General features: G+C 35.0%; 1 protein-coding gene across 2 annotated transcripts in view; it reads right to left on the bottom strand.

The window, feature by feature from the left end:
* Positions 1-13810, bottom strand: part of LOC149072142 (uncharacterized) — a 59972-nt gene that overhangs the window by 23267 nt on the left and 22895 nt on the right. For both annotated transcript variants that reach the window (XM_089247142.1, XM_089247143.1), the window contains exons 4-6: positions 9610-9776; positions 7447-7657; positions 75-218 (exon numbers count right to left, since the gene is read on the bottom strand). In XM_089247142.1, coding sequence (XP_089103268.1) covers positions 75-218; positions 7447-7657; positions 9610-9776 — 522 coding nt within the window. The remainder of the gene's footprint in view (positions 1-74; positions 219-7446; positions 7658-9609; positions 9777-13810) is intronic.

The raw sequence follows: 13810 nt of genomic DNA, 5'->3' as shown, positions 1-13810 counted from the left end.
AAAATACTTTAAACATGTCATTTTTCATAAATGGTTAGCAGGTAACACATCGTAACCAAAAATTGATGACATACCTGCAATGGTTGTTGTACTAAACACTGAATGCGTGGAATTACTTCTTCCATCAATCTTGTAGGCCAAACGATTTCAGATACCAGGCCACACCTTAAAGCCTGTGGAGCAGTTAATATTCGTCCATGCAATAACATTTCCGTAGCCTGTGAAAATGTTTTACACTGTGCAATCATGAAACCATAAAATATAAAAATATGACTAACTTAAATATACTAAGCCTTCATAGATTAAATTTCTCAAAATAAGTACTGTAGTTAGCAAATTCATTATTTTACATCACAGCACTTAAATTCAATGCGTTCAACTCAATTCTGATCTTGCCAACATTCTTGATAACGAACAAGTTTTTACATGATAAGAATAAAAAATGTGGTGAGCAAAACTAAAGCAGAGTAAGTGAACTTATTTAAACTAGTTAAACTTCCAAGTATTTTTTCTTTACCACAAAAAACAATTGGAGATTGCTTCACATTTGGTGTGTATTTTTCTTTAATTCAAGAAATAATTGCAGATTGCTTTACTTTGGTAAAAATTGACAACTGTTGTGAACAGACTATTTTGTTTCCTCTGATAAGAAATAATAACCATTCTGCTGACCTCCGTGCACTTGGTGATAAGGGAACACAAAAATTTAATACAATATTCTGCTTGTGCAAATGGGTTAAATTGGACATTGAGAATATACATTATTTTTCATCATCAGAAATGATATATATAACTAGAATACTAATCAAAATTGCAGCAGTCAAAACTTACAGCTAAAATTATTACAAATGAAATTAAATATTCCATATTGCTGCAGGCTACGTGACCCACAGGCTTGCTGTTGGTTACCTCTGCTGCTGCAAGGCATTTTACTTTTCATGGAGCTCGATCACTAAAAAACCAAATCAGTACAGATGAGCCTATCTCGTGCTGCTAGCTGGACAGAAACATGATTGGAAGCATGCAGAATTTTAGAAACTTTTTTCCTCTCATTTATACCAGAACTGAATTATCTCCTCAGTTTTTCTTCTACTTTTGCTTAAAAAATTGATGTCCCTTCTTTCATGGTTCAGGGGAATAAAAATCTAGCCTATTATATCATACACATACGAATAAACTAATTCTATAGCAACAAAGAGAGTTTTAATTAGGTCCAGTTCACGGTCCCACTAATTTCTGGTAAATAAGCTGCACCCAAAGAAATGGCCAGAGAAAAAAAATTGTTTTTTGAGAAATGCCACAGCTTTTTACATGAAACATCTTTGCATTTGTTGTACATATTTCGATTCAAAAACTGAATTTAAAAAACACTAACACAGGGTGGGAAGGGATTAAGTCTATTTTGGAGCAGCAAAATATAGGATTAAGAGCAGTTTTGGAACAGCAAAAATTAAAGAAACATTTTATTTTCTGGATATTATGCTGAAATGAACTCGGAATGAAAAGTCATCTTGTCTCCGCCACGACTCGAACCCAAGCCCTCTTGCATACCGGCAAGCATGCTATTATCTACACCACTGGAGACATGATCCTGTCTTCCTTATTTCACGCACTGTGGCGTGATACACTCTTAACTTTAGGAATTGGCCCCCAGGTGGGATGGTGTAGAGAGATAGATGGCCTTTTCTCAGCCCAAGATATCAAAGAAACATTTTATTTTCAGAAAAGCAAAAATTAAGTTATAGAGCAAGGATGTATAAATTGAAGAGAAAATTACTGTTGCAAGAAAAAAACAATGAATTAAAGCAACAATATTTGGGATTAATAAAAAAAAAAGCAGCCATATTTTCTAGACAAATTTTTTGCACACTAGTCTATTCAAGATGACATGACATACTCTTTGTTCACCAAGAGCATTATTTGCTCTCTAAAACTGCAGCAGTTTAACCCTTTGAAGGGCGGTGGGAACCCCTTTATCCCACCTTTTTCAAAAATTCATAACTCCACAAAAAATAGGAATTTTTTGCTGCAAATCGAATTAAAATGTAGTTTATAATTCCAAAAGTTATCAGAAGATGGCTCTAGTTGTCCACAATCTTTTTTTCATATCACTAATGGTAGTTTTTTTCAAATATTTTTGCTGACACTAAAAAAAGAAGTGATTGCAGATTTTTATCAAATTTTGCATCACCAACTGGGTGAAATGATACAAATTCAATGTATAGTATTATAAATTTTGTCTTGCAAGTAATTTTTGAATCCACAAGATTTTTTTTAGAACGTATTTGCTGAAGGAAAAGGGTGGGATACATGTGGTCCCGCCGCCCGTCTACAGCATCCCCCCTACAGAGGGCAGCACCAATTTCCTCCCCCTTGGGAAATCTCTTTGGAATGCGTGTTTTGTAACATGATACTGTTGAATCTGGCAATTTTTTTTTTAATTTGTGTGTCTTCTTCAGTACAGAGAATGGTCCTTCTATAAAGTAGAAGAAAATTCAAAATGCCTCGAAAAGGACTAACAGCTGCTGAAGCTCTTGCTTTGATTGAAGAAATACCATCGGATCCAGAATCGCTACCACGTATACATTGGCATAGCTGCCCACTTTTGAAAATGAAAATTAGAGAGATTTTTCCAAATAAAATAGGGATTTTCCACACATAAAATTTAAAACAGAGGGAATAAAATCCCTACACAAAAAACAAGTGAAATTAGAGGCCAAAACTTGAATGGTGATCTAAAAAAAATATTGTGTTCAATCAGAAACGATGTGAACAAACATTCTGCGCGAATGACCCCAAAATCATCGGAAGATGAAGAAAAAAGTGTAAATTTTTGAAGAACACATGATTTTTTGTGACGATTGATGTTTTTTGATTTCACGTGGGTGATTTTGATCTTTCCACCATGATCGATGTTTATGTCCTCAACACAACTTGTACAAAAAGAAAAAGTGCCTTTTCTGGAACGTTTGATGAAAGGAAATTCATCGGAATTGATTAAATTTTTCTGCTTATCAGTATTCATGTCTTGTTATCGCACGTACGTAACTTCAACAAAAGAGAGTTTTGACCACATACACTATAATCTTCAATTATTATCCAGGACTATTGGTTGCTAAGCTATTTCCCTGCACAATAAGACAAACAAATTCTCTTGTTGAGAAGGGTTTGTAAACCTTCCTTAAAAAAGTAATTCACCCATTTATGACATGTGATGTCATTTCAGAAGGGGGAAGAAAACAGAGGCAAAAGACATTTTGCCCCACAAGAAATTTCTTAAGGATTGTTTTGAGAAGCGGGGATTCTTTTTAAATGAAGCAGGGATTTTTGGGATTTTCATAAAAATTCGGGAGATTTGAGAACTTTTCGGGAGGTCGAGAGAGGAAGCTAAAATTCGGGAGACTTGGTAGCTATGCATTGGTGCCTATGCCATGCAGAGGTTGGCACTTGAGCCACCCCTGTTAACAAGGAGTGAATGAGTATGGTTTCGAAATCATTAAACCTTGAATGAAACCTTGGTAAATTAGGCAGTGTTATGTTTCAAATGGCAAGTGAGAACTCTTACAAATACAAATACAACACCACAATAGGCAAATTGCCCAACGAGGTGGCTGACTTAAGAACATCATGGATCCCCGAGCCATTTTTTTGAAGTCCCTACCTACTACTGCTACACCACACATGCACCCCCCCCCCCGCGGAACCCCCCAACGAATCGGTACATGCGGGAATGTGCGTGTACGTGTAGTGCAACCTGACGTAAAGTTTGTTTCGGTGTAATGCATGTTATGTGTAGTGCTGTCATCTGTCCCCAGTTTTTCTAACTATGAGTGAAGTGTTATGGTTGAATGATTTACCGTTGTAGGACTGTTGCTCTCTGTGGCGAGACTTTTTAACGGGGAGATCGGCTCGCATTTACGCCTTGAAGTTGGGAACCACAGAAAATCAACTTCAGCGACCACCACTGTGGGGTTCGAACCCGGATCCTCGCATCACGAGTCCGGCACTATAACCACTCGACCACCACTGATAGACGAATATAAACAATTGATCCCCCAATTTTATGGGCACGATTCCTGCTGGCTTCTTACTCAAACAGAAATGGTTGCGAAACGGGAGAAAATTTCAGAAAAAACAACACAGTGTTTCGCAATTCAGCACTCGTTATTTGGTGACGCTGGTGATTTAACACTTGTTCTTTGGCAAAGTTTCCAAATTAGCATTCGTAATTTGGCAGACTTGCACTTTTACTTCAAGAAAGAAACTTTTTCATGAAACATCGGGATTTGACACAATGACGATCGACCATAGTAATTTTGGTTGCTTGCATTGATGTTCTTTGGAAAAAAAAAAACCGACTTGCATTTGCGCTTTAAAGTCGAAAAACTATTGTAAACCATCCTCAGCTGTATGATCACGGATATTTCCGGTAAAATCCGAAAATCGATTTTAAAAAATTCCACGTCTTTCTCTCTAATTTCGTAAATTTATCGGAACTTCTGACAACTCTTTCAAAGAGAGATCAGATGGATTATCTGGGTTCGACATGTTTGTTCTATAAAAAAGCCTGTCTTGTGGTGAAGTTGCAAAAGATAAAAAAATATTTTGGGATTGAAAATTTTCGTTCAAATGAAAAAAAAAAAAAATCTTTACAGTACTCGCAAAGCGTGAAAAACATACATGAGGTATATATAGCCCGCAAGTTTTTTCCCCAATACCAGGCCTCCCACTCAAAAAATTAGAAAAAGTAGGAAAAGCAGAACTAAAAAGTAGGATGGGGGAGGGTACCCCCCTTAGACAACATAATCATAACATAGGAAAAAATTCCAACTTTTTTTTTTATTTAAAAGCCCCCCCCCCCCCACCCACATCAATTTTTTTTATAGCACTATTTCAATATCCTATAAGATTGCCTCAAGTCAAAGCAAAATGACAGAAATGACTTGGTTACAAAAAATAATTTTTGACCAAAATAGGGTAATAGCACACTAGAAACCACAGAAAATTCTTTTTCCGTTCTCCTCAAATTATAAATCACATTTTTTTGTTGTTGGTGTCTTTCACAGTCCAACCTGTCAACTCTCTTCAACAATGTAAAGTAAATTATGGAGGCATGTAAGATTTTCAAGAATGACGCTCCTTCGAGACGACTTTCACAAGCAGTGTGTGCGCAAAATAAGTAAATTACAAGTTCCAATGTAAATAAGTCAATTGCACTGCCATCCTTTTTTTAAAGGGATTTGTTTACATTTTACTGTTCAATACCAGCTTGATTATTTTTGAAAAATGAAGCACTTTCATTTCTAGCTCTTTGCTGAGTATTGTATATATTGTTTATGCCTCTGTATACCCTAAAAACACAGAAGACAATGGATTGCTATTGGGTAGCGTCAGAATCACCAAACGTAGAATAGGCCTATGTATCCAACTGCTTTGTAATGCAAACTGTTGCTTCACCTATGCACAAAATGTGCACCATAATTTTGAATGATGATTGCTAGTTACTGTCAAAGACCATGAAAAGTAAATACAAAATTTTTTACATCCAGACCGAAGTTTTTAATGACTACTGTACTTGTTGAACCCTCAAACTAAGCAAATGAAAAATTAATAAACCAAAAGATCCACATACGCCTCCGCCCAAATAACCTTGAAAATGATACAATTTATGATTTGGCAGGATCATTAATTGCAATCTACAACATTTGCACTATTTGGCAATATATCGAAGATTCCCTCCTCAATTAAAACCTATTACACAAATTTTGTAGATAGGATTTATGAAAAGTAAGACAAAAGTAGGACATTTTACCAAAAAGTAGAATGAGTGGCGGCCCTGACAATACAGTACTGTACTTTGTAGTAATCAAACTACTTCCCAACAGAGATTTCTATTTTTCAAGGTCACAAGATAGTGCGACTACGGAAGATGGGAGGAAGTGGTGAAGTACGGAGGAATAAATAAAACACGTTTTTCTCGGAAAGAATCGTTTCACAGCAGGCAGGAACAAAATTTTTTGGTGCCCTTTTCTGAAATTCCTAGCGCACTGAGGCAAAATTAGCTACTTCAGCTATTTCAAGTAGAAAAATACAAAAATACATTATGGGAGTAGGATGGTGCAAGATGTTAATTTTGGCACAGTGTGGCGCAGAGTTCCCACCCTTGCTAAAACCTTATTCCTTACATGCATACTTTTTTTCGAGCTGATAAATTGTTCATAATTAATGACACGTATAGAAAGCTGGAAAAATCATTTAAAAAATTATTTTGAATTGTACAACTTGTACAGGACCTTAAAGGAGATGTAGAGCCTCAGAATCACATAAAATAAATGTATTGAAACATTACTTTCCAAATATATATCTTATTTGTGATTTCTGTAGAGAAAAAAAAACTGGTTGTAAACTTCAAGCTAAAAAAAAGTGATGCAAACAAAACATTTTGGAAGATCACAGCCACACATGCTCCGCAATAAACAAAGAGTACTTGTCGTTAATTTGAACATTTACCAGCAAATTCAAAATTTTGAATGGAAAGAATATGATCTCATCTTATGTGCAAAGGCAATTCTGAATTTTTATCTTCAAACTGGATGCAGTAATGAATGTTTAAAAGACCCTTTGTGCATATGCAAAGCTATGCATTTAAGGGTTACTGTAGTTAAATGTTGCATGCTTTTGACACACTACCTCAAGTTTTTTTTAACAATTATTTTGAGTAAAAATTTATTGAATCCCTGAGAAAACCAGAATGACAGGAAAAAGTTATTGATTCGGTAGCTAATTTGAATTAATGGCAAGAACTAAAAATTAACTTTTGAAGTTGTATAATTTATGGCTTCATCACAGGAAATTATAGTAATTCTCTTAGTTTTTTACAGTCTTAAAATTTTTAATAGTAAGAGTGAGACGGCATTTCTCAATGCAATACATCAAGGAAAGAGACTTTTCTCAATGTTATGCTGAGGTCAACTTGGGAAAAAAAAATTTCCACCAGTCTTTTGCTGGGAATTGAAGTCTGGTCCTCTTGCAATCCGTGAAAGTGCACTATCTGTATACAACAAGAGAGACATGACTTTGTATTTCTTATTTCATACACTGTGGCATGATGCACCAAAGTAGAGACTTAGCAGCCTGGATTGCAAGAGGTTAGATTATTAACAATTTAACAATTATAGTTAGATTCCTGTGGGGGGGGGGGAAAGAGACAAGTGTCGACTTTTCTTTCCGAGTTTACCTCGGTATAATATCCAGAAAAAGTTTCTTCCACTTCATCAATAAGTTTACATGTGGGTATCATAATTTTTAAATTGCACGATAAAATGAGAAACTAAATGCCTGAATACATCAATTTGGATTCAAATTCAAGAGCTCTTGTTTAACCAAATTTATCCTTATTTGTGTATGCATTTCAAAATTGTGACAAGAAATATAATATAAACCTACCACTGTAGAGCCAACAACTTGAGGAAGAGTTAAAGTGACACCACCTTCTGGAATATAGCCCAGGAGAGTAGAAGGAATACTGAAGGTAGCTTTATCACTTGCTACAACTATATCACAATATGTCAGCAAAGCTACACCAAGCCCAATAGCACAACCATTTACAGCAGCAACAAGAGGCTTAGGAAATATAGCAAATGTCAAAATCAAATCCCTGAAAAATAAATTTAACGGTTATGAAGCAAAAATGATTTTATTAAAAAAAACCTTGCACACCTATGTACTTAAAAATGCACTTATACAGAAATTCAAAAGAATTATGTTAGATGCACATTATATTGCCCCCCCCCCTCATACTAGAAGCAAAAATGTGCAAATTTTAACTTTTTTTAATCACCTGATTAGATACCTTATTTTAATAAGTTTTGTCTGTAACTTCGTGAATATGTATCCCTATTGCAAAACATTATAGGAAAATAAAACTTCCATAGTAACATGGGTAAAGTAAACATTCAAACGTTATTTCCCATGTTCTTTTTCTACAAGGACATTACACATTCTAGCATGAGGGGGACGATATGCAGCATACCCACTCTTATTGTGTCCCAAAATGATAAAGCCACATGCAATATTCTAAAAATAACACAATTTATTATCTTGAAGTGAAAAAAAATCCCTTTTTTAGTATAAATCCCTGAGTGCACAGAAACACAATGATATTATTTTAATTTAACACATATCTGCATTCCTTATGAGAGGAAGGTAGCCTTTAGGTAGCAGGTAGAAGATAGTAGTTTCCTTATGTAGAGGAAGGAAGATCACATAGTGGAATCAAGTGCTTCCCAAAATGATAGTCACTTAAATAAACTTGAGTGCAATTATATTTAACGTCCAATAAATTTTCCTTTGTTTATATAACGTCCAACACTCGCCCAAACATTGATTCAACAAGTTTTTGGCAATGCTGCAGTGGAATACCTAGCCATACTTTGAAGACCATCTGTTCAAGTTCTGAAACACTTTTATTGCTTGTCATGGTCATATACTTTATGTGACACTGAGCTTGCATGTTTTCTATTTGATTGAGGTCTGGAAAATATGTAGGTCAGTCCATCACTATTAATGGTCAAATTTGCATTGTGAAGCAGCACATTGTCCTGTTGAAATGGAGCTGTGGAGCCAATTTGAGATTCAAAAAATGGAATTTTAGACACTGATTCAGCAGTTCCTGATATGTCTGAACATTCAGATGTTTGTATAAACAGATAGCTGCACTTTTCCACTAGCATTAAAAGAACCGCAGATAGTTACATCATCTTTCTACATTAAACCTCATCAAGGAGGCATCTTTCATTGCCTCCTTGTTGAGGCTTAATGTAGCTTAGTTTTTCCTTTGTGATATCATACAAATAATATTTCCAGCCATCTGGGGCATTTAAATTAAATTTTTTCTTATTACTCCAAATGACATTATGCCACTTGGCATATGATATTTTGCCTAACAAAGTCTTTCCTGTTAGTGATGCTTGGCAAGTTTTGGACGAGTAAGCAAGTAAGTTTTGCAATGGCAGGTGTATTTAAAAAACATCAGTTGCAGATTTAGATAAATTCATGTCAGAAAAACATGCCATTTCTTTCAACCCTTTGACAATGGATGGTACTTTAAAAAGTACCACTTTCTTTTTAACCCCCATAAATTGTTTCACATACGTTGTTGGGTATTGGTATTTTGAAGCATAAAGGCTGTATAACTGCCAGATGACATCCCAAGTGTAGTACAACTAGTTTTTTGAATATGTTAATTGATAAAATTCAGATGCTTTGTCCCTTTAAAAGTGTTTACTCAAGTAAATTTCATTTTATCATTATGACAAGCCCAGATATATTTTGCAAATCTGATTTCTCGTTGGAGTAGTTTTTCTCATCCCCTTTACTTCACATCTGCTGAAAATTAGAAGAAAGCCTACTTCATTAAAAAGGCTATGGTATTTTGAAGGTAATTTAGTGATTTCTGCTGTCAGTTGAAGGGTTAATAAAAAAAGTCTCAATATTACTGCTATTTGAAACAATTATATATCAATTACATTCTAATAAAATAATTTTTACTTCAAATCCTGCAATTATTTGTACCATTTGCCTTAAGTAATAACACTTTTCAATAATCACCTGATCATGACTGCCATCTCTTCTGCATTGTGCTTTTTAGCACTTGCACATAAGTGTCTCATATCAATGCCTGTGCAGAAAAAACTACCACTACTATTCAGAAGAATGGCTTTGCAATTAGGATCTCGCCGGGCAGACTGCAGAGCTTCTTTCAATTCTTTCATTGCCTATATCCATGCATTGAAATAAAATCTATTTATCAACCATCTTATAAAAGCCCATGTAATATTGTCATATGCACTAAACTTGATTTTAAAACCAAAACAGCAAATCTCTTTAAACATCACATGACACAGATAAAATAAAATAAATCAGAAATTGTCAACAAGGCAAAACAAAATCATAAGAGTTCATTACAGGGTTTACTGTAATGAGCTTCTACTTTTTTGCTACAAGCCCTAAAAAAAAAATTTTTTTTTTTTGCTGTATAACCATATATATCCTAGTAATCAGTTTTTTTCGCTGGACAGTTAAGGAAAAAATTTAAAATAACCAGATTTAAATTCCATCAGCAAAAAACATCAAAATGCTGGAAAAAATGCCTTGCAAGTCAGAGTGACTATATAGTACAAGCGGTGTAATTTTCTATTGTAAGTCATTTGAAAGAGAATTTTTGAAAATTGCTTCTAAAATCATAAGCAAATGTATTTCCTTAGAATGAATGAAAATTGTGAATTTCTTAGAAACCAAGCATAATGATATGTTTTACTTTCTTTTCATATGTATTAGCCAGTTTTTTTTTTTAGCTATCAGTATAATGAGAGATATAGATGGCTTTTTTCTCAGCCAGAGATATCAAGGAAACAGTTATTTTCCGGATATTATGCTGAGGTGAGCTCGGAAAGAAAAGTCATCACGTCTCCGCCGGGACTCGAACCCAGGCCCTCTTGCATACCGGGCAAGCATGCTACCATCTACACCACTGGAGACACATGAATCTGCCTTCCTAATTTCACGCACTGTGTCGTGAGGCGCTGAAGTAGAGGCATTAGTAGCCTCTCTTAACTTCAGGAAATGGCCCCCGGGTGGGACGGTTTAGAGAGATATAGATGGCTTTTTTCTCAGCCAGAGATATCAAGGAAACAGTTATTTTCCTTGAAAATAACTGTTTCCTTGATATCAGTATAATACTATTGTGTTGGTTCTAAAACCATAAATCAGCAGTGTGAAAAATAAAATTTTAGGTACTCATAATTTTTTTGTTACCTTGCATTTTTCAGTTACTGCACATATTTTTAGTTGCACCGTATCCAGTTTCAACGATTGAATTAGACATTCCCGCCAATATTGGCATGAAGTCTCTCAGTAGTGAAGAATGCAGAGCTTTGCAGCGGGGAAGGGGTTACCCTCCAAGATCATAATGTCTAATAAAAAATTATAAAGTTTTAATTTAAATTTCATTAAAATATAACACCTCATAGGCACCAGAACCTAGGGGCGCAATGAGACCCCCCCCCCCAAACAACTTTCCATGGTCGCTGAGCCCTTGCAAGTTATATATACGGATGTCTGCCAACCCCCTAGAACCCCACCATTTTCTTCATATTAGAGCTCCTAATGGTGTGTATACCTACATCAAAATATTTTTTTCCAAAGAAGTTCCATGGGACTATGTATTATTAGTGGGAATGAGGCCCGGTTCAGACTAGCCGCTTTGAGAACTACTTAGAAACCTAATTTTAGTTCACAGCACGAGGCGATTTTGAAAGAAAACATGTTTTTGCACATTTCTGCGGCAAAGAGAGAGCATAGAGCGGAGAAGCAGGTCGGGACTCAACTTTATGGATTGTATTTTGTGCACAGATAAAACCGATCAGCGAAGGTAAAATGCAGTGAAACCTTGATTATTAATGTACACTTCCTGTTAGTGTACAAAATTTTCTGTCCTACAGGTATCTGTTATAGAGTTTCAATTGTAAAAATTAAAATTGGAGGGAACTTTGTTTGTATGAGTGCCGAAACCATTGTAAGGTTGCCATTCTGCATTGTTGTTCCACAATTTATTTCCCTTCAATGGAGTAATAGCTTACCATGATTTGGTGTCATGACGTAAGGAAGAAAAACATGGCAAAGACGTGAATTTTTTCAATTTTCAATTTCAAATTTATTTTACAATTTGTGTGAATACAAATTATATGATGTTAATGGCAACTAAAGAGACGATGTCCCACACCGGTTGTTACAATAAATAGGTTTATAAAAAATACAGTTCAGTAATATTATTTTCAGACATGTGGTGAAAAAAATTACAAAAGAAAAAGTTGCAATAAAAATAGAATGAATAAAAAAGTATATTTTTTAATTCATTCTATATGTACAGGGTGGTGCAAAATGACCGTTATGGTTTAAATGCTTTATAACTTTATTTTTGAATAAAATTTTAACATTCTTTTGTCAAAATACAGCATATGAATGGAGAATATTGTTAACTTAAACGTGAAAAAGTATGTCTCGCAGGTGTCGCCCATTTTCCGCTTCACAAAGTCATGCTCTTTCCAACACATGTTGCATGACTTTTCGCACAATTTTAGGGGTTATGGCACAGATTTCATTGTGAATATTGTTTTTCAGTTCAGGTATGGTCTGTGGTTTATTGACGTATACTCTCTCTTTCAAATAGCCCCAAAGAAAAGTCTGGAGCGGTCAAATCCGGCAAACGCAACAGCGAATTGAAATCGCTCCTACGCGAAATAATGTGTTCGCCGAAGATCTCCCATAACAAAACCATTGTGTCTCTTGCAGTTATTGATTTATTGTTGGCACTGAGGGTCCAGTCCGCACATTAAAATATCAATGATATGCACGCTGCGTCAGAATAACCGAGTTTCCATTTCAAAAATAAAATTCAATGATTTTTGTTCGTTGTTCTATTGTGTACTGTTCCATTTCAAATTCCCCAAGCCTTCTTTATACAATTCTGAAGCAAAAGAAAAAATTCAATATTCAGACGTGTTAACTTTTGGAATCCAGAAATCCGGAGATTCTCCCAAGGGGGGTACCCCCCTACCGACACTCATAGACTTGATCAAAAAAAAAGTTACATTCCCCCCCCCCCCAAGGCAGGTTCTGCATTGCCCCTGAGAAGAATATAATTCCATGCCAGTCTTTCCATGCAGAATAGAGAAATCACATCCACATACTGTTTATAAAGTATGTTTCCTTTTGTGGATGCTATCAGTGATTGATAATCTTGGGTATATGAATTCTTAAAAGCTTTATATGTAGCTGTTTATAGCTTAAAGTTCTATATTTTCTTTCTGAAGATGTTTAATTGGAAGAAACAATTAAAAAAAAAAAATTCAAATTACAAAGCTGCGGACGAAAAAACGTGTTTACCGCGCGGCTGTTAATGGAATACAATAACGATTATACAGGAATTTTGGCAACCAAGGCCATGCCCCTGATTAATGATTGCCAATAAATGCTACGAAAAGAAAGTCGCATCTTTGCTAGTTGCTTAAATGTGGTCAGAGACTTTTTTACGGCTGCTCGATGGAAATGACCACAGCTGTCCTCTATGGGTGTTTTCCCTAACGACGACAGTAATTATTAACGCCACAACAATGTGAAAGCTCGTGTAAAATCTAATTTTCTGCCAAAATCCGGAAAAATTTTAACAAATCTGGAGAGCGGGAGAAAGGATGAAAAATCCGGAGTCTCCCGCCTAAATCGGGAGAGTTGGCAGGTCTGAATATTAAATAAAAAATTATAAAGCATATAAACCATAACGTTCATTTTGCACCACCCTGTATATATTAAAAATTGTAATACAAATAATAAAGGAAAATCTCATGCAATGGTGGAGGTGTTATATAAAATTACATATTAATAATATCAACATGAATTCTTAATATAGACTTAATATGTACCTTAAATACAAAAAAATATAAATATGTTAACGATATACATGATAAATATGGAGCTGGCACATGAATTTGTACAGTACTTATGAAAGGTGATTTAAAGATATGATTTAATTAAGCATGATGTTAGAGGATGAAATCTGAAATGGGACTCAATGTGTTAGTGATTCCAAGCAGATAAAGTTTGGAAGTGTTCTTTAAAGGGAGTAAATGCAGAATTTTCAGTGATTTCTCTGGGTAGATTATTATAGAATTTTGGAATCGTAAAGCTAAGTGCTTTTTAAGAATATTTTTAAGAACTAATTACAGTGAGTAAATAGAAACTCAGAATTTGTTTT

This window comes from Pholcus phalangioides, unplaced genomic scaffold, assembly GCF_987345545.1.
Source record: "Pholcus phalangioides strain wild (caught in Gottingen) unplaced genomic scaffold, Ppha-v1.0 ptg000017l_1, whole genome shotgun sequence".
Classification (NCBI taxonomy): Eukaryota; Metazoa; Arthropoda; class Arachnida; order Araneae; family Pholcidae; genus Pholcus; species Pholcus phalangioides.
This window is presented reverse-complemented; position numbering and strand designations above follow the sequence as displayed.